The sequence below is a fragment of the Dermacentor albipictus genome, chromosome 5, assembly GCF_038994185.2.
Source record: "Dermacentor albipictus isolate Rhodes 1998 colony chromosome 5, USDA_Dalb.pri_finalv2, whole genome shotgun sequence".
Classification (NCBI taxonomy): Eukaryota; Metazoa; Arthropoda; class Arachnida; order Ixodida; family Ixodidae; genus Dermacentor; species Dermacentor albipictus.
In genome coordinates, this window is record NC_091825.1 from 30,337,871 (window position 1) to 30,365,866 (window position 27,996).

General features: G+C 49.7%; 1 protein-coding gene and 1 non-coding gene across 2 annotated transcripts; both read left to right on the forward strand.

Moving 5' to 3' along the window:
• Positions 1–111: 111 nt before the first annotated feature.
• TRNAY-GUA (transfer RNA tyrosine (anticodon GUA)) lies at positions 112–203 on the forward strand. The gene is given in 2 exon segments: positions 112–148; positions 168–203. It is a non-coding gene; the product is annotated as a tRNA-Tyr (tRNA).
• Positions 204–6,267: 6,064 nt separating this feature from the next.
• On the forward strand, positions 6,268–27,413 carry LOC139060267 (uncharacterized). Its single transcript, XM_070539360.1, has 3 exons — positions 6,268–6,468; positions 19,937–20,626; positions 25,488–27,413. The coding sequence occupies exons 1-3, from the start codon at positions 6,268–6,270 to the stop codon at positions 26,910–26,912; spliced, it is 2,316 nt and encodes a 771-aa protein (XP_070395461.1). The 3' UTR covers positions 26,913–27,413.
• Positions 27,414–27,996: the final 583 nt, after the last annotated feature.

Consider the following 27,996-nt stretch of genomic DNA (forward strand, 5'->3'; position numbering starts at 1 on the left):
GGATGCACTTGTTGGATGCATGTGTGTGTTTGCCTGAGTTTTAAGTGTGTAGTTGTGTCCACTTTGTAATACACCTTGAGTTTTCTTTTCCATGTAATAAAGAAAAAAAAACCGTCGATAGCTCAGTTGGTAGAGCGGTGGACTGTAGAGGCTCGCCCACCACGGACATCCATAGGTCGCTGGTTCGAATCCGGCTCGACGGAGAACTTTTTTTATTTGTTCCTAAACCTTCATATCACCTTTTGTTTTTTGCTACGACAGTGCTCAAAAAAAAAAAAAAGTAGGCACTGCGTTCGCGTCCAACCAGCACTCACCTTTGAGGGGCAAGATGTGTTCATTGATGGGAACGAATAAAGAGCTTTTTGGCCAGATTTTGTGGCAAGTAAACATGGTGATAGCTGCGAAACATTACACGAACATCTTATGAAATAGCTTTTAATGGCCAACGCTGACAAACTCTCTTGCCAGATATTTCGGTGCGCACTATACGTGGCCAGGACTCATACGCAGCTTTCAACGATGCAGCTTCTCTCATCGCAGCTGAGCTCGCAGTTGTGAACAACGATATTTTTTCGCATTTTTTTTCACAGCTTCAAGAGTAATAGCGTTAGCAATGAGATAAACCTGCTTCCTTCGGAGTGCAAATATTTCACTGTGAACGTCGTCATGGTCGTTACCGCATCGATGTCATCAGGTTCCTCCTCACCCTCAAGTACACCCTCGTTGTATCTGCGAAGGTAAACAAAGTTAGCCCACCGCGGCCACTGGTGGTGAGAAACTGGTGCCGTCTCCGTATGCATTTCGGAAACCACAGCAGGCAGCACGAACTATAAAGTTAGCGGACGTAGGCGACCTTATGGGCATCACAAAGCAGTAGTTGTTCTTGAGTATACTGGGCATTTTTTATTGCTATAGTAATTATATGGACACTCCAGACGCATTTTCGCCGTCGCCGTATGTTTGGCCTAATCTTTCGTATTAAGTCCAACCGCAATAACGCCGTCGGCGCGTGCTGTACGCTGAATGTGCGAAGTCAAAGCACGCGAGGGCAGCCCAGGGAGATCCCTAGTTTGGGGGAAGTGAGAAGGATGGGGAATGTGCAGCGCGGTAATTGTCTCCATATAGACGACACCTCAGCCGCGCTGCACGTATAGCTGCACGGGCCGGAGAAAGAGAAAGTGGGAGAGAGAGAGAGGGAGAGAGAGAAATGTGGGAAGCGAGGGGAGCCGGCGATCGCAGCTCAATCTGACGCGAACGAGGGAGCAGAGCGGAGAGCTCACGAGAGCATATGGCGAGGCTGAACCTGAGGGTGAGGAGGGACCTGACGACATCGATGCGGTAACGACTACGACGACGTACACAGTGAAATGTTTGCACCCCCCAAAAATGCAGGTTTATCTTATTTCTTACGCTATGACTCTTACGTTGCGCGAAAGGCTGGGAGGGATGGAAAAGAGCGAGGTGTTGTGCTCTGGCAGTCGCGTCGTATGTCGCGACTGGGTGCAAAGGGAACTCACAATCGCGGTTCTATCTCGCTCGCGAAAGAGAGGAAAGCGGGGAGGCAGCGCGGGAGGGAGGGGGGACCGCTTTTACTCCGCCAGCAACTACTTACTTTGCGCGCCTCGCCGCTCAGTTCGCGCTAAAGTGAGAGGCCACACGAAGGTCAATTCGCTCGCTGCTGCTGCCGTGCTTCCTCACTCCAGCGTTTTGACAGCGAGTTTTCGCGGTCACCGAGCGAGATGTGTTCGTGTTTACCAGTGCGCGCGTGACATCGGGCTTGTTAATTTAGTTAGTATGCGAATGTTTACAGCTTTACACAGCCGATAAAACTACTATCCTTACTTCGTACAGCTTTCTACTAATTTGCTACCGCTATCGATAGCATTCGACAGCCGCAAGCCGAGCCGAACATGCACGCCACTGACGGTGCGACCGCATGGTGCTGTCGATCACTCTCGTCCAGCAGTCACCAGTCCCCTTCGTCGCAAGGTCGTCGCCCGTCGTCCAGCTCACCCTAGTGCCGTCGCCTCTCGCCGTCATTCCGACATGGGCGCATACCTTCGGAAAACTTAAATGATGCAGCTCCCGGAGGTGACGCTGCATCGTCGACGTCTCCACCAAAGCCTCTCACCCTGCCGACCAGACGATACATAGTCGACGTAGAAGTTGAGGGTGTATTTTTCCGAGCGCTTGTTGATACTGGAGCCCATATCTCGGTGACGAGCAACCGTTTTTTTTTTGTCGCCTGAAGGAATTCCTTACACCTGCCGCATTTCGTGCTATCCGGCTAGCTTATAGAGCAACGCCCATTATCCTTGGCATGTGCTCCGCCCGAATAACTGTAGCTGGTTTCAGCATTTCCATTTTATTTGCTGTTTTATAGCGGGGTTCCCATGACTTGATCTGCGACCTCGACTTTCTATCGGACCATTCAGTACTGACTGAGTGCGCTGCTGGCCTCCTCCAACCCGAGCTGCCTATTCACTGCTGTCCTCCAAAATCAGCTGAGCCTCGTTAATGTTTTGTAGACTCTGTACGGTTGCCTCCTCAAGCGGCCATGTACATGCCTTTGACCTGCTTCCCATCTGTTCCTGGCGGTGACTATGTGCTGACCCCTAATGTCAGTGTTGCCATTTGTTGGGCGTGTTGGTAAATTGAAAGCATATTTAGCGCCAGCAAACAAGGACGTAAGGGATGCGCATTGTGTTGCGCATTGCGCATTGTGTTGTCGTCTCCATTACGTCCTTGTTTGCTGGCGCTAAATATGCTGTCAGTGTTCGCCTGCTACACACAGTTGCCGCTCCTCATGCCATTGTGACCATCGCCGATAACCACGTATTTCTTCATGTTTTAATGTTTTTTTAAGTACACAAGTTATCCTGAAAGGCGTGTCACTCGTCAATGCGTCTCCCATCGACGATACGTGCATCTCTGTTTTAGATGTTCCGCGCCCGTCTGTAGACACCTGCTGTCCGATTAGTTCCGCAACATCCGATCCCCGCATATTTTCGAAGACGATCGCTCAAGACCCTCTTCTCGAACAGGCTGAGGATCTTTGTCGCGCCCTGGTGTCTTATCGCGACGTCTTTGACTTCGATGATCGCCCGCTGGGACGGACTTCCGTTGTGACCCATAAGGTTAACACCGGTAACTCTAGTCCTAACCGTCGACAATCCTATCGTGTGCTTCGTGCACTGCGGCACGTTATCCAAGCTGAAGTAGACAAGACGCTAACCAAAAGTGTAATGAGCCCTTTTCGAGTCCTCAGGCATCGCTGATTGTCTTGGTCAAAAAGGACGATGGCAGCTGGCGATCTTGTGTCGATTTCCGTCAACCGGACGAGATCGCAAAAAAGGATGTGTGCCCTCTCCCGCCTATTGATGACGCTCTCGACTGCCTTCACGGATTGAAATGCGTCTATTCAATCGACCTCCGATCCGGTTATTGGCAGATTTTGGTTGATGAACTCTGCCGTGAGAAGACCGCTTTTGTTACACCAGATGGCCTTTACCTTTTAAAGGTCATGCCTCTCGGACTTTCTAATGTCTCAGCAACTTTCGAAAGAATGGTGGACTCTCTCCTTCGGGGCTATAAGTGGTCCACCTTCTTATATTATCTGGACGATGTCATCGTATATATCGCCCTACGTTTGACAGGCCCCTCAGTCGTTTGGCCGCTATTCTTGAAATCGTTATGGAGGCTGTCATTTTGGACACCGCGAAGCCTCAAGTTCTTGACCCCCTTGTCAGTGTTGCCACTATACGTCCTGATCCTGATAAATTCATGCAGTCAAGAACTTTCCTGTACCCTGCTCAGCAAAAGATGTGCGCTGCTTCGTTGGCGTATGCTCTTATTTTCGTCGGTTTCTTACAAATATTGCGCATATCGTCTGGCCACTGACTGACCTTCTCAAGAAGGGCACTGCGTTCCTTTGGAGCCGCGAACAAGCCGCTGCCTTCGACAACCTCATCCACTTGTTGACAACGCCTCCGATATTAGGCCCCTTTGATCCATCTGCACCAACTCAGGTTCACACGGACGCCAGTGGCCATGGCATAGGTGCTGTCCCCGCCCAACAGCAAAATGGAGTCGAGCGCTTCATTGCCTGCGTCAGTCGCCTCGTGTCCCCTTTAGAGCGCAATTTTCTATCACTTAGCGTGAGGGCCACGCTCTGGTGTGGGCAGTGACTGAATTTCACCATTACTTCTTTGGCCGCCCATTTCCTGTCGTCACGGACCCCCATGCGTTGTGCTCGCTGTCATCACTAAAAGACCCGACTGGCTGCCTTGGTCGCTGGGCAATCAGACTTCAGGAGATATATCCTTTCGTTGTGATGTACAAATCCGGACGCTTGCATCTGGACGCCAACTGCTTTTCTCGTCATCCCGTCGATCCTCCTGACAACGACAAACAGGAGGCCGACACTTGCCCTCTGACAATTTGACTTTCGCGACATCGTTACTGAGCAGCGAAAGGACGACTCTCTCCGGTCGATCGTTGAGCGCTTGACTTCCGGACAATCACATCGCTCAACCAGAATGTTTGCGCTCCGTGACGACATTCTTTATCGACGCAACATCAGCTGTGATCAACCAGATTTACTGCTAGTTGTCCCTCGTCATCTCCGTTCTACAGTTCTTGCTGAGCTTCACGACGCACCCACTTTCTGACACCTTGGCACCTCCCACGCTTACGACAGAGTTCGACGTCGCTTCTTCCGGCCAGGCCTTCACCGCTCTGTGCTACGTTATGTTGCGGCTTGCTACCCCTGCGAGCGTCGAAAGAAGTCATGTGGGCAACCTGCTGGCCACCTTCATCCAATAAATGTTCCCACGGAGCCTTCCTTCTGCGTCCCCATGGACCTTCTAGGCCCTTTCCCCACATCCATAAAAGAGAACAAATGGATAGCCGTTGCCACAGACTATACGACGCGCTATGCCATTACACGTGTCCTGCCCACCAGCTGTGATACAAAAGTAGCAAAATTATTTCAAGACGTGGTTCTTCACCATGGCGCGCAAAGGCAGCTGTTGACAGATTGTGGCCGCTACTTCCTGTCCCAAGTTGTGCAAGACCGACTTCGTTCCTGTTCCACCGAACACAAGCTCGCAACCGCATATCACCCGCCGTGGTTGCTCAGTGGCTATGGTGTTGGGCTGCTGAGCACGAGTTCGCGGGATCGAATCCCGGCCACGGCGGCCGCATTTCGATGGGGGCGAAATGCGAAAACACCCGTGTGCTTAGATTTAGGTGCACGTTAAAGAACCCCAGGTGGTCAAAGTTTCCGGAGTCCTCCACTACGGCGTGCCTCATAATCAGAAAGTGGTTTTGGCATGTAAAACCCCAAATATTATTATTATTAACCGCATATCACCCACAAACGAACGGACTGACTGAATAACTAGATTGCACCGTTACTGTCAATGTACGTTCAGCAGACCATCGCGATTGGGACTACATTTTGCCCTACGTGACATTTGCGTACAAATTCGTCACGCCAGGATACCTGCGATCTCTCGCCTTTCTACCACTTGTTTGGTCGCCATCCCATTCTGCCTTTTGATACCTTGCTACCTTCGGTGTCGCGTCATACCGTGGAATACGCCTATGACGCCGCTGGTCGGGCTCGTGTGGCTCACCAGATTGCCTGTCATCGACTTACAGCGACTCAGGCGTTACAAAAGTTTCGCTACAACAGTCGTCACTGAAACCTTTAGTTTTCTTCCAGATTAGTTCGTTCTGTAGATTCCAAGTCGCCATGTTGGCCTCTCGCAAAAACTGCTGTTGCGCTATACCGGGCCCTACCGGGAATTGCGACAATTTAGTCAAATATATTACGAATTCGCCCCTGTCGAAGACACGCCGTCCTTGTCCCAGCTATGAACTGACGTCGTTCAGGTAACCCGTTTAAAACCGTACTGTTCATCGAGTTAGCTATCATTCTAACAAGCTCCGGGACGGTGCTCGAGTTCCCGGGGCTTATGTTACGGTGCATTTGGACAGTACCGTGCGCGCAAGAGGGAGACGAAGAGGAAGTGGTAGACTGTCTCCTGGAGCTGTGACCTCTGTACCAGCCTGCGCGATTACCACTAACTTTTCCCCGTGTAAATATTTGTACATACATTTGTGCATGAGGCTTCACCTTCGTAACAATATCTCCTTCAAACGACCCTCAGCCCGAGCATCCACCCATGCGAGGACTCCAAGGAGTGCGTCACTTCCAGCTGCCTGCCGGGTTACTCCTTCGCAGCTTATGTATGATAGGAGATGAAATGGAGCCTAAAGTTCCAGTGGACGCGCATGATTGTCGAAGGGATCCGGCAGCGCCGCTTCGTGAGCTCCGCCATGAATGCCATCACCAACTCTTCCGAGGCTTGTCTAAACCACACTGCAGAGTATGCCGAGCCGACGCACAAGATCTTCAAGCAGTTCTTGCAAAACCTGAGCACACCATGGTCGGAGGTGCCAGTAGGCGCCGTAAACAAGCTCGACCTCCTGATCAACTTGTGCGTGAATTGGAACATATACCGCTAAGGTTCAGCGCCAAGATGCTACATTATAAAACTACGGCTGGCCAGAAGATCCTCCGTATTGGACTCAGCACGTACACTCTTCCTGGAGTAAACTCTACAAGGGCATGGACAGCGAGGGTACGCCTAAACACGTCGGTAAGCACGTGAAGTATTTCTCGGTCTCAGTGGAGCAGAAGGAACATAGCAGAGTGTGGGTGTAGGCCAGTTGGTGATTTATAATTTTGGGAAGTTACTGCAAGCAAAACACGAGACTTGAAGAAAGGGACAATACGAAGTTGTCGGAAAGCCGACTATCTTCTAGTGCTCAATGTAACGAGATCCATCAATTCGGAGCTTGCAGCACTGTGCAGCCACCGGTAAGAAAAATACACCATAGAGGGCTTGGCCACAAACCTCGGTATCTGCACGGTTCATTGGATTTCTGTGGTTAACAAATACGTCAAACCCAACGCGACTTTCCTCCCGACCAATTTAGTTGTCGTAAGATCCGCGGGAACCGTTCACGTAGAACATCAATTCAAATCGAACTACGAGACAAGTTTCATTCAGGGCCACTTGGGATATTGGGTTTTTCAGATATTTGCGCCGTTAGCGGATGATATGTTCTTCGTGTACAAATACGAAAGCAAAGCCATCGCTGACGAGATACGACCGCTGTTTTGCCAGGTCCAAACGGAACACTCCTTCAAGCTAATGGTGCTACCCAAACACATCGCTTTGAGATTTTCTCCACGTGTTCGGCGAAACGTCGATGTGGTCCTCAATAACGTACAGGAAGATGCGGTTGCTTTTTTTCGAGACGTTGATGCCGTGTTCGGATAAGAGAAATCACATTGCCCGAAAGCTTCGAGATATGAAAATTGACTTGTAGCTGAGACGGGAGTACTTCTCTAAAGACTTAAAGTTTTCATAACAGTGCAAGGACTGCAGAGGGGACAGAAGAGAGCACAGAGTGCTCTGATCTATCTTCTGTCTCCTCTAATGTCCTTGCGCTGTTATCCACATTTTAAGTATGTTTCACCAACAAGCCCAATCTTACACCATTCTCTAAAAACGCTCTCCGCAGGTCTACCGCAACGATAGCACATATAGCAACGCACTCGAACACTGGATTGCAGAACGGAAATCAAGAGAGAAAAGTGGTTCTTGTGGGGAAAGAGGAAAGGCTAGCACTATCTTCTGCAACCCATGCGGGAGCACGGCTCAGCGCCAGCAGGGTGGCGGAGTTGGGATTAAAAGAGAGAGAGGGTAGGAGGGAGAAAGGTATAGGGTCGTCCCAGCAGCATCAGAGTATCCCGGCCGGGAGGGCCCAGTGGGTTCGACCGGAGGAGTAGGCTGGAGGTAGACCGTATAGGAGGTGGCCCAGCAGAAGCGAAATCAAGCGCTGAGCATATGGGCCGCAATGCTTACTTCGAATCAACGAGGCTGGCACATTCATTCGCCAATGAACCATTCGCATACAATGGTGTCCTCAACAGCGCGACCCTGTCGATGGTTACTGCACATGCGCTTCTGATGGACAACCTTTTGCGTGGTCTCAAGTGGAAAACGTGCCTGTGCTACTTAGGTGATGTGGTTATTTTTTCGCCCGATTTTCCCACCCATCTCTGTAGGCTGGAGGAAGTGTTATAGTGCCTAACTGCCGCCGGCCTTCAGCTCAAGCTGAAGAAATGCCACTTTGGCGCAAGTCAGCTCACCATCCTTGGCCATGTAGTATCTAAACACGCTATTCTTCCTGACGCCGCCAAGCTGCGTGCAGTTGCTGATTTTCCAAAACCTTCCTCCGTAAGAGAACTTCGCAGCTTCCTTGGCCTGTGTTCTTACTTTCGCCGCTTCATTCTGAATTTTGCATCCATCACCGGAGCGGTGATGGATGAATCAGCTTCTACGGAGCGACTTAAACGACTACGCCTGGTCGTCCGCTTGTGACGATGCCTTCGAAGAGTTGCGTCGTCTACTGACCTCGCCGACTATACTTCGTCACTTCGACCCGACAGCTCCTTCCGAAGTACACACCGACGCCAGCGGTGTTGGACTCGGCGATGTGCTCACGCAGCGCAAATGTGGATTCGACGAGTACGTCATTGCATACGCAAGCCGCACCCTCACCAAAGCCGAGAAGAGTTATTCGGTTACGGAGAAGGAATGTTTGGTCATATAATCTGGGCACTTGGTAAATTTCGAGCCTACCTCTATGGCCGTCCCTTCGACGTGATTACAGACCACCATGCACTTTGTTGGCTGTCCACGTTGAAGGACCCCTCAGGCCGATTAGCTCGCTTGGCCTTGCGGTTGCAAGATTTCAACGTGCGCGTTGTCTACAGGTCTGGCCGCCGCCACACCGATGCCGACGCGCTTTCCCGTTCGCCCGTGTCATCCGAAAGCGATGCCTGCCTCTCTGCCGTTGACCAAGTACTTTCGTTCCCAGCAGGCTGCGACATGGCTTCGGAGCAACGCAAGGATGCTGGATTAGTACTCTTATCCGCTTCCTTTCAAACCCGTCGAATGTTCCTTCACCTTCTCGAGCTTTGCGCCGTCAAGCATCTCACTTCTAAATTCAGGAGGGACTTCGCTATCGCCGGAATTACGTCTCTGACGTCCGCAACTGGTTGCTGGTCATACCGCGACATCTTCGTGGTGAAATATGTTCTGCCTTCCACACTGACCTGCAGTGTGCACATGCGGCTGTCTTCAAGTCACATACACCCGGCTTCGCTCCAGGTTTTATTGGCGTGGCATGTACACATTTACGTGCAAGTACATTCGGTCGTGCCCTCAGTGCCAACGCCTCAAGGTTCCTGCTCAGCGTGTATCTGGTCCACTCCAACCAATCCCGTGTCCTGCCAGGCCCTTCGATCGCATTGGCATTGACCTGTATGGACCCCTCCCGAGCACGGCTTCCGGCAACCGCTGGATAGTCGTCGCCATCGACCATTTGACGCGATACGCAAAAACAGCGGCTCTGCCTGCTGCCACCGATTGCGATAAAACATCCTTCCTCCTGATAAACAAAAGTCTCGACGTGGCGATGATTAGCAGCACTGTCACTTTCTTCCGGATTCCCTTGTGTGGCTCTGGGTTCCCGCCATTCCTGCTGGATTCTCATCCAAGCTTGTATCCAAGTATCAAGCACCCTACCGTGTTGTAACGCAGACATCGCCTTTGAACTACATTGTCGATCCTGTCACGCCATCTACGGACCAACACTGTCGTGGTCGTGAAGCCGTCCGCGTACAACGCCTGAAGCCGTATTACGACCCCACGATTCGGTGTTCACAATGAGTCACCAGGATGGCTCCTTTTCCTATGGGGGGCGCGATCGTAGTGTGGAGGAATGCCCAGCGCTGCAGACACATCGCCAGTCGTCCGGGAGGCGCGAGCTGGAGATTGCCTGAGCTGCTCTGGTTAAGACACGCTGCCTGCTGCTCTCTTGGACCGTGTTCATATTAGATTACATTTATTATTTATATATACATATTTACAAGAAAATTCAAAGTAAAAAAGAAAACGTTCATCATGCAGTTGTAGCAGCCGATCACTCCCGCCGTCCGTTGCTCCTTTTATGCCTTGCGTGGTCATTGTTCAGTCTCTTTCCCCAATCCGGTGTCAGGATACCGATTGCATCAGGTCCCACCGATCCGGAGGTCGGTTTCCCTTTCCCTCAAAAGGGAACTTGGGCGAAAACGCGCGCACATCACTGGTGTTGGAATCTCAGCGGTGACGCCCGTTGTTGCAATCGCACCGCTGGTACGAGTTGTTGCACCTGGGTCGCAAGCCCCAAGGGTAGCGTTGGCCTGGCGGCCTGGGGCACAACTGGAAGCATCCGAAGGTCCTGGCAAAGCATGAGTCGACTGCTAACAGAACAACTTGTTTATTCTAGCATCGCAAAAGAGCGGCCGGTCAGGTCGACTGAAGTGGAGAGACGGGAGAGCACGTTACTCGACAGAAGAAATCGGAGCCTCTCTCCTGGCGTCCGGGGGCAGCTGCTTTTATACTCTCGGAGTTGAGGGCAAGAGGGAACGTCACGGGACGAGGCTACGTGACAGCGAGGCACGGACACGCTGAGAGACATGTTGAGACGAGTGTAGTGACGCATCCGCCGAGCCGGCGCCGGTCAGACCTCCTCGCTTCACACTTGGGGAGCTCCTCTCCCCGGCTGCCGCGCTTTCACAAGCGTGGGCACACACACACATGCACACACACGAAGACACGTGACATTGAAACATGCCTGGGCGCGCTTGGAGGGGAGGCGTTGCGGCAGCCCCGAACGGGCCAAAATATCCGCCGCTTTGAACGAAGCCCCGGCGTCTGTTGCATCCGCGCCGGCTATACCGCGCGTCGTAGGCGAAACGTAACACTGGGCACAAACAAGGAAAGGAGGGGAACGTATGCTGACTCCAATCGTATACTGAATCCGTCTCCGGCGTGGACATGCGAATTAGGGCGGCTGACAAATGATGGACGTATGATCGCTTATAGCCCAAACCTCTCCTGACCAAGGTACTCCCGCGCTGGCCATAAATCATCCGTTTTGAGAACCATTCTGATGAGGCCATCGGCCCGTTCCCCACAATCGCGCGAGCCGTGACCGAAGGGTGTCGAAAGTGAACACTAGCTGCCGCAGTAGCGCGTGGGTCGTTTCGTGGGGGGAGAAAGAGAGCGAGGAAACCTTTATTTATTCGGATAGTTGCGCAGGACCGGGTTACATCGCCCTACTAGATGGCCAGCAGGTCAAGCCTACTGGTGACCTCATAGGCGCGCTTGAGGATCCGGTCTTGGACTGCCGGGTCCGAGCTGCGCAGCAGGGTCTCCCATTCATCTGGAAGCAGGATTTCCCTAATTCTGAAGGTGGGGGGTCTTCCTTAAGTCCACAGAGCATATGGGTGAGGGTAGCTCTCTTATCGCACAGAATGCACTCGGGAGAAAACTGATGGAAACAGATGGGAGAGATCTACCACGTTAGGAAAGGAGTTTGTTTGCGGTCTCCTTCAGTATATTTCTTGCTATTTATTGCGCTTATTATGTGGGGCCGGAAACCTCCTTCATCCAAGGAGGATGTGGTGGGTCAGATATTGAAATGAAATTAGGCTATCCTTGGATGTCCCCAGAGTGGAAATGCTCACAGCCCGGCGGACTAAACCTCAAACTGTCTGATGAGCCGCCTCCTTTCCAGGGTTGCCAGAATGTGCCGATACCCAAATCAATTCAATGTCCCTATCTGGGCAGGTGATCTTGGAAAGAACATGAAGAGTGAGTTCATCAATTCTGCCGCGGGCAAAATTGTGTATGGCTGTCTTGGAGTCACTGAAGATAATATCTGCCTGTGAATTTGTAATGGCGAAAGCTGCCTTTTCAGCTATTGCGGATATACATACACGGAGGGAGGTGGCAAGGAATGGCATGTGTACCCGTAATCCCTGCCACTGCGAATGCTCTATTCGGAACTAGATATTCAGCCGCATCGACGTAGATGACATCCCGTTGCTGTTCATAAGCCTTAAGGATTGCTTAAGGCATATGCTTAAGAAGCCCTGGCGATCCTCCTATATATATATATATATATATATATATATATATATATATATACTCTTGTGGTGTGTGGGATGTATATTTGCGAACGCTGCCAGTTGTGCGCTCTCTGGCCGCACGCCCAAAGGCAGATTATTCGTTGACCCAAGTTGCCGAGATGTTCATCGAAGCGTTGCACATGCGCAGTGCATTCATGGCCCAGCTCGTCAACTCAAGCGTTGGCGTGAAAGACTTTCTTTGAAAAGCTGCGCATGCCCAGTAAATTTTATGGCGCTGCTTGCTAAAGCGTCGCGCGGCTGTCCTTGACGTAAACGCGTAATGTGGGCTTGATTCTGCCCGGCACGCAGTAAATTTCTAATGGCACATTCGGCTCATGAAAAATGCATCCGGGCTCCTTTCCCGGTCTACTTCGGCTACTGCACGCTTCTTTCCACTGCAAATGATGCGCCATGTATTGGTGCCACCGTAATGTCCGTGCTCGGCGCGGGTTCGATTCCACCGAGCATTGAAGAAAGCGAAACGTGCAGAGTGGCAATTAGCTAGTTACTGAACTTGGCATCAAACACGTTCACTGAAGAGCGAGACACACCCACCAGAATCCGTGACCCAGTGGGCCAAGTTGGTACAAAGAGGTTCATTGAAAAGCAGCACCGACCTAGTGGCACATAAACAGTGCACCAAGTCAGAGTGAAAGCGACTCATCGAATGAAATAAATTCATCTAAGAGCGGTACGTGCCCAAGCCACGTACCCAGAGCCGCAAACCCGGTGACCCATGTCGGCGTCAAAGAGGTTAGCTGAAGAGCGGCACGCAGTGCCTCATGCCCAGTGACCCAAGTTGGTTCGATGGTTGGCTTTGAACCCTGTTCCCTCAGCACTGCAGCCTGTTGCGACCCATGGTAGCATATCCCACCACTGACGTACAGTTGTCGGGACTCAGTGTCCGAGCGGCCATTACGGTTCCGTGGCTGGTGAAGCGCCAGGTGCGGAGCGATCGAGAGGTCCGGGGCGACGTCCAAGAGATTGGAAAAGGGTTTATGTATAAATTTACATGATGAGAGTTTACATGTACGAACATGAGCACGTGTAGAAGCACTAGATCGAGTTGGAGCACGTTCCCGCAACACTCAAGATCCACCTTTTATGCCCTTCTTTTCCCCTTTCTTTCATCGGGAAAATTAACTGTTCTTCTCGGCCAACCACAACGCTTGAGTCGTTGGCAAAAACTCGCCCATGACGTCGCATCGTTAGGCCAGGCTCTGCCTCTAATACTGTACCCGCATACCCGGCAACGACGTGGCAAGCTGGCAACTTGATGTCGAAGTCGTTCGCAAGGAAGTCCGCGACATTTGCCCCCTTTTATCAATTAGCGGGCCATTCGTGACAGTCCGCTTGTCGCCTCTGGTGTGCTGTCTCTGTCCGTTGCGACTGTCTCTGTACGCTGCATGCGGGCGCTGCCACAGAACATGATGTAATGTTTCCTCGTCACCGCAGTGGTCACACCCACTGCGGTGACGCCTGCACAGAAGTGTCGCATCTCATCGGGGAAGCCTCGGTGGAACTCGAAGACTTAGGGTAGGATCCAGGGAATATAACAGGACATGCATGAAGTACATTCCATTCAAATGTGGTGCACTGACAAGCGCCTTGGTGTCCTTTGTCAAACTTTTTCCTGTAGCATTTCTTCAAGTTCTCAGCCCCATCTTTAGAGATTAGGTGGTGGCTGAGAATTTATTGAAACAATCTTTTAGGTGTTTTAGCGGCGTCGTTTGTGTCCACAATAACATAGGAATACACCCGTGAACGCGACCTGTTAACGTGACAGCGTTAAGGGCCCCCTGTTGCAGGAAACCCGGTGTCGGCGTCAGGCGCCGGCGTCCCCGTGAGAGAAAATCGCCGTATATATTTAGGTACATGTATAAGCCACGCCTTGCTATATCACATGCGGTATATGCGGGTTATTTTGTTCCACCATTCTCTCAGTAAAGTTGCTCATACCTTTGTCTTACATTCTTGACAGTTTTCCCTCGGATGTTTGAGAATGACAGCCCACAAACAAATGTCGTGAAACAAAACACCGACAGCGCATGCATTTTATGTTAAATCTTCTCGATCTTAAATATTAAAAGAGCGAAACAATTGAATTAGTTTTATTCTCTTAACTGTTACAATCTACTTCATGTGCGCTATAACGTAAAGCTATTCCAAACTTCTCTATCCCAATTCTGCAATCAACCCTTCACAATAAGCCAAAATATTTTCGGGCCACCCTCTCACTTCATGTCACGGGATGTGACAAAAACCGCGGGAACGCCCCATCTGATAGGATATGTGCACGTTGATTACGCATGGTTAGGCCGAACAAAAGATACATTGTTATTTCTTATTCGACGCTTTTTTCCCAGTAGCCATTTGCTACTAGGCAAAAGTTTTCGGGCTGCGGCCCCCTCGCCTTTCTGTCACGCGACGTCACAATACCGCGAAAACTCACCGCGTCAAAATGACGTGTACGCGTTAAAGATGCATTAATATGCGGAACAAAAATGATTTTTTATCTGAATAGCTGGTGACTGCATCGCTGCGAAAGAAACAGAAGACGGGTGTCCGCCGATCGCTTAGGCACTGGCTATTCGCAACTGCTGGAAAGCATGGGTTTATTTGCGTATAACAAATTTTTTTGCGCGGCAGCCTAACGTTATCTAGGCGTTTCGGCACATATACGACATCGCTCTGCCAACTATTCTTGGCTAAGGATCTGTTTTAACGGCATTCTTAACGTTCCCTGTCACGCCACCGCGGTTTTCGACTAGCCATTGCAGGCAAAGTAAGGTGTAGCGGACCAATGGCAGACGCGGGCGCGACCCTCCTCATCTAGTTATCTATTTTCGCTGCCCTGGAAACCTTCGCCGATTAAGCGTGCTCCTCGCCTCTTGTCAGCCGCTTAGACAAGAAAAACCGCTTGATGCAGCCAACGTTATTCGTTTTTAAAGCAAACAAAAGTGACCTCCTACAAACGAGGAGGGCGTTCGAGACGCTGCGGGTCACCGCACCGTGCTTGCGTCGGCAGTTACGTATTAGTTGACGTCGGGAGATTGGATTAAAAACATATTGGAATAGTTTAACGTTATGGGGCCCCAGTTATACAGAGTGTCCCAGCTAACGTTACCCATGCTCTTAAAATATAGAATGTACGAGGACTCAACCAATGGTACTCTGTCAGCAGTGGCGTTCCACCCCAGGAGTATCTTTTTTTTCTTTCGTCAGAAGGGAACTATCAATAATTAGATTAGATTTATTAGCGGACTTCTTGTAACTGAATTGAGGGCGTTAACCTTTATACAATAGCAATATTTGTGTTTTAGAACACCCGATCCGTTGTTTTCGTGTGCTACGTCTCGCATAATTATTTTTTTCCGCGTTATAATGAAAACGTGGAGACTTATATACACAGCCGCATGATTACGCGTCCGCGCACCGAGACAGCAGCGGTCCCAGGCGTTAGCCGAAAGAATTAGCTCCGCCCAATGCCTCTTCCTCAATGCCTCGCACACTGCATAGATTTCGAGCTTCGCGCGCAAAAGGTCACCTGCACTTCGGAGTGACCAACGCCAACTAGTTTCGTACGCTACCGATGGCGGCGCTGCGAATGGCACTGCAATAAAACCCCTCAATCTCCAATAGTAGCGCGATAGAGTTTCTCACTATATTACTCTATCAGTAACGCCCACCACTTCCCTTCACCTCCACTCGGCGGGGCCTAGACGGTGGCGCCGCCCATGCTGACCCCGCCGTAGCAGACGACGGCTAACACGCTACCGGAGGAAATCCGTGGAAAAGTTCGTTCGAGCCCTGCGGAGAAGTTTTTGTAATCGAGATCTTGCTTCGTCAGTCGGTAACTGGCCTTAACAATGTCGTATTGGAATTGCGGGAAAAATAGAGAAAAGGACCATTATTTAAAGCGTAAAGAACGCGCACGTTGAGAGTTCATGTTGCTTAAACACGGCGCATGCACGAGGTGTTCTCAAACGCACGCGTAATTACCAGAGCTTCAGATTTTGACGGCGTGAAAGTATGTGTGCGTGGTTTCGTAGGTTCACATAGAGTGCATGTGACGCATGCGATACCCATTTACTTAAATGGACGCACAAAATGTTAACGTTAAGCAGCAAAAATGTTAATTCTTATCAGCGAACCTGCTGTCCCTTTCGCCTTTTCTCGGCCATTATATTCCTGCACACAAAACGTGCGAGTAGCCGCTGCACATGCCTCCAATATTGAGGACGCGTCCGGCAGCGAGCCAGGATAGAGGCGAAATGCAAGAGGCCTGTGGAGAGATTCCTCGTCGGTATTCTGTAATTCTCGCACGGGCGCAGTATGTTGCAGTAGTCGCGGGGTGCTTTGGTAATCGTTACTATAGATTGTTTTTTCTTTATTTTTACAAAAACTGCTCCAGGAGGGCACATGTAACGGCTAACAGAGGCCTCTGGAGAGCACGTGACATTACAAGTGTTCCCGTTGCCGCTTTGGTGCCCTGGAGGCGCCGTAAAAAATACGAAATGAGGACACGTTCTTATAAAAAGTAAATAAAGTCTAATAAATAAATGCAATCATGCCGAGGCGCCAACTTCTGGCGCAGCGCTACCGCGCCCGCTGGATAATTACGAAACGCCAACAAGGAATTTACCGGCCCACGTACAACCACGATCAAAGTGCACGTCAAACATTCCCAGGCGACCTAAATAGAGTTATCCGGAGCCATCCACTACGACCTCCGTTATAGCTTTAGTCGCTTCGGGACGTTAAAAACGTTAATCACTACAAACAAAATCAATACACACGGGCGTACATTCGAAGCTAAACGACTGCATTCGTAAGTCATAGTGACCCATGCAAAAGCGTCGAGAATGTACTAACTTCTGCTGGAGCTCAAAACATAGCATGAATAAAATCGCTTTTATGTCACAGGCCAGCCGCAGATGCGTACCCTTTCGCCGCAAGATGAAAGTACATGAAACAAAGAGAGCACACTCGAAAAAAAAGTCAACTTAAAACGCGCTAAAAGCACGCACAGCATGAACGCACACACTTTTTCGAAGCGGCAGGCGTGAACTAGACTTAAAAGAATAGGTTGTGAGGAACCGTGGCACTTCACAAAGCCGCGTGTTTTTGCCACTTCCTCGAGGTCGGCCCGCTCAATCGTATCTATCCACACCTTTCTTCTTTGTGCGTTACGCTCGCTGTATGGTAAAGAAACCTTTTGCCGTCGCTGTGTTGGTTGCGGCAACTGAATGCACAGCAGCACGGCACCACCATTAGGTTCTCGTCCCTCACACATTCGATTTGTTCCGCTAACGCACTCGATCAGTCCGTTTGCGCGTATTTTCTTCGCGCAGGGCCAACAATGGCGGTCGGAGCGCCCTGGAAAGAAAAAAATGGCTGAGGCTTAGCTTGGTTAAGCCTAGTCAGATGCGAAGCATATTGGTGGCTAAACTTGGTAAGTGTAGCCTTACACGACCAAGGCGAACTTGGTCGTGTAAGCCTTCCGTCCATTTCTCTCCTTCCGAAGGTGATTGCCTTCTTATCACATTAATTGCAATTCCCCCTGCGCATGCCCTATTCTGTAGATTCTGTGGTTTCAGATAGCAGCGGAGCATATATATGCTGACTGACGGAATAAACACACTTTGGTTGTTAGTCAGCGCCGTTGTCTGTGTCCCTTCACTCGTCCCGTCGTTTAGCGCTGTTTTTATTGCTCGTAATCATGAACCAACCAGCCCAAATGCGTACTCTTTTGGTAAGTAACTTGTCGCCGAGCCGCATACTGAGCACGTTGCTTGGCCAGACGTTCTTCCCGCTCTTCATCAGTCTTTGTGGCACGCCGCAACGTTCGCTTCTCATTCCAACGAGCAGCTCTGTCTCCAGGAGGCATCTCACCTCGTGAGTGTCTAGCAGAGGCAAGCGCAGCTGCTTATTTACCGCCGCGACGCCGCGAGCGACGGCGCGAGTTGGAGCCCCGTTTCTCCTCTGTCGTGACGTCATGGTGTCACGCGGTCATCCTTGAAGGCGACGCCGCGAGCGACGGCGCGAGTTGGAGCCCCGTTTCTCCTCTGTCGTGACGTCACGGTGTCACGCGGTATTGAAGGCGACACCGCCGCGCCTGAGGAGCTGGGTTGAGCTCTAGTAATATGCTTCGCATAAAAAACATACAAAAGCGCGGGGCCTGCTTCCACTTGACACAGATTGGCCAATGGGGGAGCGGAGGAGGCTGGGGCGACAGGAAGCGTGGAGGAGGAAAAGTCGGGGAGAGCGGGATGGCGGAAAGATCTAAGAATGGCGCTACTTTTGGAAAACTGAGGGGCTTTACGCTCCTATGAGGTCAGTCCGAAGACCCGCCTTTGTCGACTGCTACGCTCCGACTATCGGGGACGAGGACTTATGGAGTCGCCATCTGTCGGAAGCGTCTCCCGTGCCTATAGTATGAGGGATCACACGAGGCGCTCCTCATAGCTCTGGTTTACGGCGCTCAATAAAAACACCACGTGGCAGCCCTCCTGGACATTTCTGTAAGTACTCTCAAAACTAGGGAAGCTTCTTAATGTCGAAATAATAATGTTGGGCAAACTGAAAGCACAGGATTGTTTACAGAAGCTAATTGTTTACCGAATTATAGGGGGTTTAAATCATTCTTTGAAAAGTGTGCCGAGTTGTCAGTTAATCCACGTACCCAGAGGAACATATCGTGGTCTCAGCAAAGTAGCAGCAAGCACTTACCCAGTGGCAGAAGCTAGCAGACAGCTTCGCTCCCCGCGTATGTTAAAGAGGCTAGAATTATACTGCAACGTTGGTAAAATTCTCAAGGAATGCTAATTGGTTAAAAGAGCTAGAAGAGGGCAGCGATGGAACCAAGGCTGCCACAGAAATGGCTCAATCCATAAAGAAGGTTGAGTACTTCTCAAGGCAGATGTAGGTTCTGACCCGACCTGCGCACCCCTTCCTAACTACACCGGCATACTATGAGGGGTCCCGCCAATCACCGACACCAGGCTGACCCCACTACCTCCCCGATCCATTGCGACCGAGTGTTCTAGACACAAGGCCATGGGTCAGGTGATGTTTACTGGGTTACTGTGCGTGTATGTGTTTATCGGGCACAGCCACGCGTGGCATACCACCACAGTGATAACTCTGGACTGTTTGGCAATGAGAAATACCATCGAACCCAGAAAGAAACGTAAAACCAAAAGACAAAAAGAGGCCGACAATCGAACACGGCGGGGTGTGCGGTTGAACAACAGCCTGAGCCCCTAACCATGTCCAAGTGGGCTTGTGCCACTAGGTACGTACGTCCGAATTGGCATCTGGGCATTTTGTTGTGCGCAACTTCATCGGTATTCGCAGTGAATCACGGTCATTCCATTTTTTCGTCACTGCATTGCCATCATCCGTCTGCCACGCCGTTTACGTCAGGAGTGAGCTAGGCTGCAGCGGCACCGGCACGATGTTTAATCGCTGCTTGCTCTTCATGCAGTTCTTCGGCTTCCTTGCTGTACCCACCCCCTTTGCGGCGTCACATGGCTTGGAACTGCTTCGTCTGACTTGGCTCCCTTGGCGGTCGAGCACGTGGACGTCATCGACTGCTTGCCCAAGAACTGCGCTATCGCTACCATACGCGATTACCTCGGTGTGTCCCACTTCAAGCTACAGCATGCCAGTCACCCCGATGCCCTGTCCTTTGATCAGCCGATCATCGACAACTCTCGGTGTGTGATGTCAGCAGCCGACGGTATAAATGTCCAGCGCGTGGATCGACTCTTCAGTGGGCTAGGCTGCAGCGGCACCAGCACGATGTTTAATCGCTGCTTGCTCTTCATGCAGTTCTTCGGCTTCCTTGCTGTACCCCCCCTTTGCGGCGTCACATGGCTTGGAACTGCTTCGTCTGACTTGGCTCCCTTGGCGGTCGAGCACGTGGACGTCATCGACTGCTTGCCCAAGAACTGCGCTATCGCTACCATACGCGATTACCTCGGTGTGTCCCACTTCAAGCTACAGCATGCCAGTCACCCCGATGCCCTGTCCTTTGATCAGCCGATCATCGACAACTCTCGGTGTGTGATGTCAGCAGCCGACGGTATAAATGTCCAGCGCGTGGATCGACTCTTCAGTGGGCTAGGCTGCAGCGGCACCAGCACGATGTTTAATCGCTGCTTGCTCTTCATGCAGTTCTTCGGCTTCCTTGCTGTACCCCCCCTTTGCGGCGTCACATGGCTTGGAACTGCTTCGTCTGACTTGGATCCCTTGGCGGTCGAGCACGTGGACGTCATCGAGTGCTTGCCCAAGAACTGCGCTATCGCTACCATACGCGATTACCTCGGTGTGTCCCACTTCAAGCTACAGCATGCCAGTCACCCCGATGCCCTGTCCTTTGATCAGCCAATCATCGACAACTCTCGGTCTGTGACGTCAGCAGCCGACGGTATAAATGTCCAGCGCGTGGATCGACTCTTCAGTGGGCTAGGCTGCAGCGGCACCGGCACGATGTTTAATCGCTGCTTGCTCTTCATGCAGGTATGTTACTATTCCGATGCCGAGTGTATCCGATCTGATGATCGCTTTCTGCTGCTGCTCCCTTGCCCACAACGTCTTGTATCCTGCTGTTCGCATGCATTGTATTGCGCAAGTTGTCTCCTCTTAAGCGGAGATGTGGAAATCAACCCTGGCCCGGGCCCTCGGTCAAAGTCTAGGCGTGCATCCGGTTCTGCTCCCGATGAGAATGACGATGCTCGCCCTTCCTTTGATAGCCATGATAAAAACGACCCTTCGGTATCCGATATGTTCCCTAAATTATTGGAGGGGCCGACTCAGTTGGCGCGAGATGTTGGGGAAATTAAGTCATTTCAGCAGTCAGTTGCGCGTCGCTTTGATGTTTTAGAGTCACGTGTTCATGCACTAGAATCCACTCCTATGTCCAAAGACTCTAGTTTACTGCGTGATTTACGTGCTGAAATAAATGCCTTGACTACTAAGGTAACGGACTTGGTCTTAAAAAATGATAGCCTTGAAAACCATTCTCGTAGAAACAATCTGATATTACACGGTATTTCTGAAGTAATGGATGAAAACGCTACCACCCTGATGACTGCAGTTTCATCTGTGTTTACTCGGCACCTGAATACTAGATGCCCTCGTATTGAGCGCTGCCACAGGCTCGGTAGAGCACGCACTGGTTACATTCGTCCCGTCATTCTTAAACTTTCTAACTTCAGCGACAAAACCGAGGTTCTTTTCAACGTTTCAAAACTCAAGAGCTCAAACTTCGTGATTAAAGAAGACTTCTCTTCTAGGGTTCGGTTAATTCGGAAAAAAATCTGGGATGCATCAGCCTCTTATAGGGACAGCGGTTCTGTTGTGAAGTTGAGATACGATCATGCTTTCATTAACAAGGTTCGTTATAACTGGGATGACAGTTCAAACTCATTAGTAATGGCACCCGCTCAACGTGTTTCTTCTGAGTCTGGCCATTTGACTTCCGTGCCATCCACTTCTTGAATTCATCCTGGTCGTTTTGAGAACCTTGTTGTCTTGAATATAAACGCTCGTAGTATTAAAAAATTTCCTGATTTATTGTCCCTTATATCTATTCATTCCCCCCATGTTATCGGCATCACAGAGGCTGCACAATGGTATTTATGAATCTGAGTTCACTCCACCCGGTTTTGTTGCCGTGCGCTTAGACAGAGTTAGCGGTACTGGTGGTGGCGTGGCACTGCTTATCCGGTCGGATGTACGATTCTCAGTCTTGCCTTCTCCTCCAGAAACAGAATCCGTGTGGTGTAAAATTCACCTTCATAATCGGTGTATTGTGATTAGTGTTATATATCGTCCCCCCGGCTCTACTCTTGAGGTTCTTCATGCTGTTTCAAACTTCATGAGCGAGATCAACATTGCTTCGTCGAGTTTTATCTGTATGAGTGACTTCAACGCCCCTGGCATCCACTGGCCGTCATTGTCTGCAGTCGGTCGCGACACAGCTATTTGTAAAGAACTAATCAACACTTCCTTGTCCTTTGGTCTCACCCAGGTTGTTCCTAGTGCAACCAGATTAAATTCCGTCCTTGACTTAGTTTTTTTAAGCGCTAACCTAGCCGAACGTGACTTTTCTTGCGACGTAATTGATGGTATTTCAGACCATAGAGGCGTTTTAGTGTCACTCTCCTGTCCAATTTCTAAATCCCCCTACACGTTTACTAGTTTCCCTGATTTCACTCGTGTGGACAACTCCATTACTGATGCCTTATCTCATCATTTCGATATGTTTAGTGCACTTGCAGACAACCAGGACGTCAACTGCCTTGCTAATTACTTTGATCGTCTTGTCAAATCAAATATCGAACGTTTTGTGCCCATTAGGACTAAGAAAAAAAATTCTAACATTCCTTGGATGACTCGCGATATCTTGCATTTGTCCCGTCGCGTTCGAAGGTTAAGGCGTTCCAGAAGAGGCACTGATCCCATGGCATTGGATAGGTTTCTTAAGGCAAAGAAAGAACTCAATCTTATGTTGCAAAATGCCAAGAATTTCTTTTTTCGAGTTCGCCTGCACAATTTGTTAGGAACTAACCCACGAAAATTTTGGTCTTCTATTTTACCTCGCGATGCTTCATCCACTTCTTTCAGCATAGATAATGACGTCACCAACGACCGGGCGGTGATATCCGATGCATTCAACAAGTATTTCCAATCCCTGTTTGTTTGCGATAACAACTTTATCCCGACACTTACCACTATAGTTTCTTCTGAAGCAATCAGTGACGTTGAGATAAACTGCGAAGGCGTCCTCAACCTTATATTAAACCTGGATGTTAAGAAATGCACCGGTCCGGACGGGATACACAATGCGTTCCTTGTTCGTTATTTGTTGTGGTCATCAAAATATCTGTCAGTCTGTCAGTCATATTCAGAAAGTCCTTATCATCCTCTACTGTACCTTCTTCATGGAAGTTAGCCAAAGTGCTCCCTCTTTATAAATCTGGAGATAAGCAGTGCTTGTCGAATTACAGACCAATTTCACTGACGTCACAGTCATGCAAAATGTTGGAACACATCATTCATAAGCACATCACGCTCGTTCTGGAATCAAATAATTTATTGTCTAACATGCAACATGGGTTTAAGTGCGGTTTTAGCACGTTAACGCATCTAGTTGAGTTCACGCATGACATTTCATTTAACCTTGACGTAGGCAACCAGGTCGATGCAATTTTTATAGATTTCTCAAAGGCATTTGACACCGTTTTACATTCTAAACTTATTGCTAAACTTAATGCTGTAGTGAATAACCCTAATTTGGTTAACTGGATTTTAAGCTTTCTCTCATTTCGCTCCCAGTTCGTCTCTTACAGTTCGACTGACTCCACTACTGTTGATGTGACATCAGGTGTGCCCCAAGGCTCCGTCCTTGGGCCACTTCTTTTTTTATTATACATAAACGATTTGCCACTTCTCTGCTCTTCTAACATCCGTCTCTATGCTGATGACTGCGTTTTATATGAAGTGATTAAATCTTCTAATGATCATTATCGCCTTCAAGAGTCGTTTTCTAGGTTTTGCGTTTGGTGTGACACTTGGCAAATGAACATTAATTTCAATAAAACCGTTCTGATGTCTTTCTGCAACAAATCTTCCCCCTCCCTTTTCAGTTACTCGTCCAATGGCCGTACAGTAGATAAGGTTTCTGAGTATAAGTATCTTGGTGTCCTTTTTACGCATAACATGTCATGGTCGAAACACATTGACTACATATGCAGTAAAGCACTAAAAAAATTAGGTTACTTGAGGCGAACGCTAACCCGATCTCCTAAAGACATAAAGTTACTAATGTATAAATCTCTAATCCGCCCTGTTCTTGACTATGCATCTGTAGTTTGGAACCCGCATAAGCAGTTAGAAATTATTAAACTAGAGGCTATACAGAAAAAAGCTGTGCGATTTATATGTCATCGTTACGATCGAGACTTTTCGCCCTCTTCAGCACTTTCTTCCTTGAACCTAAACACGCTCTCTTCTCGTCGCCGTGTCGACTCATTAAAATTCTTGCACTCCATTGTCAATTCTTTAGTTAGGCTCTCAAATGATAATTACATTAACTTCACGCCGGGATCATCAACGAGACGACATCATGACCTAAACTCAATACCCTACTACGCACGTACTAACATGTTCAAATTCAGCTTCTTTTCCCGCTCAATCGAAGACTGGAATTCATTACCTGGATCCATTCGCTCATGGTCATCCCAAATTTTTGCAACCGCTATCCCAGATGCATAATCATGGGTATGGGTATGGGCATAATCAGGCATGGGTATGCCTGGTAGCATTTGTATAACTTGTGTATTCTTTCGCCAGTACTCTTTTGTTAAAGTGTTCACTTGTATTTTGTGTATTTTCCTTTTCATCTGTGCTCTTTAAAAGTGTTCACTTGTGTTTACCGCTGTATACTCCAATGCATTTTCTGTACATTTTCTTAACCCACTCCTGCTATAGCGCAAATTGCGCTGCAGTATGTATAAAATAAATAAATAAATAAATAAATAAATAAATAAATAAATAAATAAATAAATAAATAAATAAGTAAATGTAGTGGTTCCATGGTATTCACTACGGCGTTCATTACTAGTAGCCACTCGCGGCCCCCAGAGAGGTAATTCCGGCGATAGAGAAAGCCATCCGATTTTAAGTGGGAAGCTTGACGACGCAGAGCTCGAGAAGGTGGAGGAAGAGTCGACTTAGTAAGCGTTGTTCAGCGCAAAGCTTGCGCGCTCCAGGGCGGCCGAAAACTTCTGCGATGCTAGTTTTGAAGCTAGCCAGCGTGCGGAGACCGGCTTCGCGGTTCTTTAAACCGCAGCTTGGCGACATCCAATAAATAGAAGATCGCGTGGTTGAGCTTTAGGAGATCGTCCCATTTGTTTGTGGTGCTCGCTCTTTCTTACGATTCCAGCCAATCTTCACTCTTTGTCATCGGTGCCGCTGAAGATGTCAGGATCGTGGTGACGCTGGGCACCGGAACATGCCATGGCCGGTGAGACCGGTGAGATGTCTGGTTCACATCGTCAGGCATGGCGGACGGCAGAGCTCGGTTGCGTAATTCCAGGGTGAGGGAAAGTAGCAGCACATCCGTTAAAATCTAATTCGAACAAAGGACAGGACAAGAGAGCAGCAGACAGCGTTGGCAGCGTCTCAACCATAGCAGCCCAGGCAATCTCGAGCTCGCGCCTCCCGGACGACTCACGATGTGGCAGCAGCGCCGGGCATTCCTCTTCACTAAATGTATAATATTAAGTTAAATACGTGTCCTCAGGAATTCGCTACTTCCTTTCCGCTTCTGAGAACTTATATTCTTGAGTATTTTCCATCGCTAATCTATGGGCAGTGTCTGGTTCTCAATAGGTTCTCAAAAGAAGACGAAGAAGAAGCAATGTCCAGGCCTCCGTCTCGGCCGTCCGCGCCTTCCAGTCCGCATGCGATCCATCAGCAAGGCATCTCCATCTCCGGCGTCCACGTGGATTCTTTGCAATATGCGAGTTCTACCGGGAGCAGACGGTTTTCGCCTGGACGTCTGAACTCGACTGCTCACAAGGTGCCAGGTGAAGCTTCGGCATTCGGCAAGTGTACTGTCCAAAATCGCAAGAGCAGCGTGGGCTCCTCGCGCGCCCACCTTGGATGTGGTCTAGTCGGTCAGGACAAAATTCCAATCCCTGCATGCGGGCACTCTTCATCGATATTCAAGACGAGCGTTATGATAAAAACTGACCTGCTTGAGGCTGCCTCAAAGGCACAGGCTTGCTACAGTTCTACAGTGGGCCCCTTCGTGGAGATCTCCGACACCCGTTCAGTTGTATCTACACCCACCTTCAAAAAATACAGCAAATGCCGCTTCTTCACAACTCGCAGCCAGAGTTGTTCCAGTTTCCACAAATCCACGCTGTCCGTGTCAAGTGCAAGAAATACATCAAGCTCACAGGGCTTCAAAGCACATGAAAACGGCAAGGCTCCGAAATTACCATCCGGTTCCAAGGAGCATGTCTGCAGAGCAAGCGACAAGGCACTGCTTTGCTCCCCGCTGAACTGGCCGCTTATTGCAAGCAGCCTAAGCGCCAAGGTTACAACCACCGTTCATGCGACACCTCCAGGTCAAGCGCGGCAGCTCCGTCAGTTCAAGTCAAGAGCCTCTATCCGTCAATTGAGTGAACTACCCCAAGGCTTAACACAAAAAAGCGAGGGCCAGCTACTGCAATCTATAGTTTCCGAACAGCCACCAAAAGCGGCGCTGCCACCGCAAATGTATGGGATAGGAAGCGAAAATGCCGCAGCAACAGAACACATTCAGCAGTGGGAATCACCGAACAAGAATTGTCGGCCAGAAAATATGGAGCTCCTGCCGCCGGAGCTGCTTGTTACCGGCTTGTTCGAAGCTGAACCGGTAGCAGCAGCATCAACGACGGAGATAGTGCTCCATTCACCGTCGCTAAATGTTATCACAGAAGAGGCCGAATCATCCGAATACATCTCATCTGCTTCGACCAGCTCCACACCCTCAGGCACACCGAAGCAACGCCCCGCGCAGCAGTATCGAGGTTACAGGTCGATGGCCTTGGTGCTGCAAAATGAGCCTGGGGACGAAGACGTTCCACGCCAGGAAACACCGGAGAGGGTCATTTTTTCAAGAAGTGGGCCAAGTATTGAGACATCCTACGAAGATAGTTTATCCCCGTGTTATGCTGCGGAAGCTGATGCGCCGAACTGTGAGAAGAACTGTGAGAAAGCCCAGATCCTTCACTGTAGGACAGACGCATAAGGGGATAGGAAGCGCAGTGTTAGAACATGTTCCTATGGGTGGGCAGCGCAACCCGCACCCAGCTTGCCGTGGTAATGCAATGTTAGAAACAGCATCACCTGCTATACCAACAGCCGGTCTCTCAACAGCCACACGAAGAAATAGAGAATGTTATAAAACCATTGAGCCTACGGTTTTCTGAACTATACAAACTCGCTAACCTCTCTGAGTACGAGATAGCGTGAAACAGACGATAAGTATTTGCGATTTGTTGGACCTTTTTCCCCCAGAACGGTGAACGAAAAGCATACTAATCTGCGCAATAATCGTAGTGCAAATAGCGACTCCTTTCAGTAGCGACAACGGGGAAATAAAGGACAGTTATCACGTTCTACGTCAAATAACAATGCACGTTCAGCGTTGCAATATTGGCGAAACCTAACACATTATCGCACCGTTAAATTTCTCACATTTGATCCTGACAGACAATTTTTGCAATAAATGTACGTTTGACTATCCCTATTTAAGTCGTAAAATACGTACTCGCTTGTCTCCTGGACTCATTGTTATATTAATGCGATAACTATTATATAACATATAACTTATATAACTCTAGGCACTCGCCGTTGCCGTGAGGTTTCATATAAAAAATTGCAAGACACTTAGGCTTCGCCTTCAAGAGTGGAATGCGATAGCGTTATCGCACCTCGTTCGCACCACCCACTCATTCACTCGGCATGCTCTTGGGTCACACAAAGGCATAATTTTCATATACAACACTTCTAAGTCCACAGCACAACTTTTTTCTAATTATTTGTTGCAGGAGCACCACGCAGACGCATGACTCCTCGCCAGCAGCAGGGCACACGTCGCAGGGGACGCTTTCACACCGGACGCGCTACGGCGCAGCGATCACCTCAGAGGCGTCCCGCATCGGACGCTGCACCTAGGAATCGCGCTGTGAGCGGAAAGAGGAGCCGCGTCGCCTAAACACGAGAGTTCGAGTGACGCACGCTGGAAGTTGGAAGCGGAGAGAGCGAGAAAACATTAAACGCAAGGGTTTTGGCGCATCCTCGCACCGGTCCCCGCACGGCCCCAATGCGCT

What these genes read in the sequence shown, in the direction of transcription:
- LOC139060267 (XM_070539360.1), top strand. Translation starts at nt 6,268, where the DNA reads ATGAAATGGAGCCTAAAGTTCCAGTGGACGCGCATGATTGTCGAAGGG. An exon ending in CACCATGGTCGGAGGTGCCA is followed by an intron (nt 6,469 to 19,936) that starts GTAGGCGCCGTA and finishes CTCTTCATGCAG; the next exon opens with TTCTTCGGCTTCCTTGCTGT. An exon ending in GCTGCTTGCTCTTCATGCAG is followed by an intron (nt 20,627 to 25,487) that starts GTATGTTACTAT and finishes ATCTATGGGCAG; the next exon opens with TGTCTGGTTCTCAATAGGTT.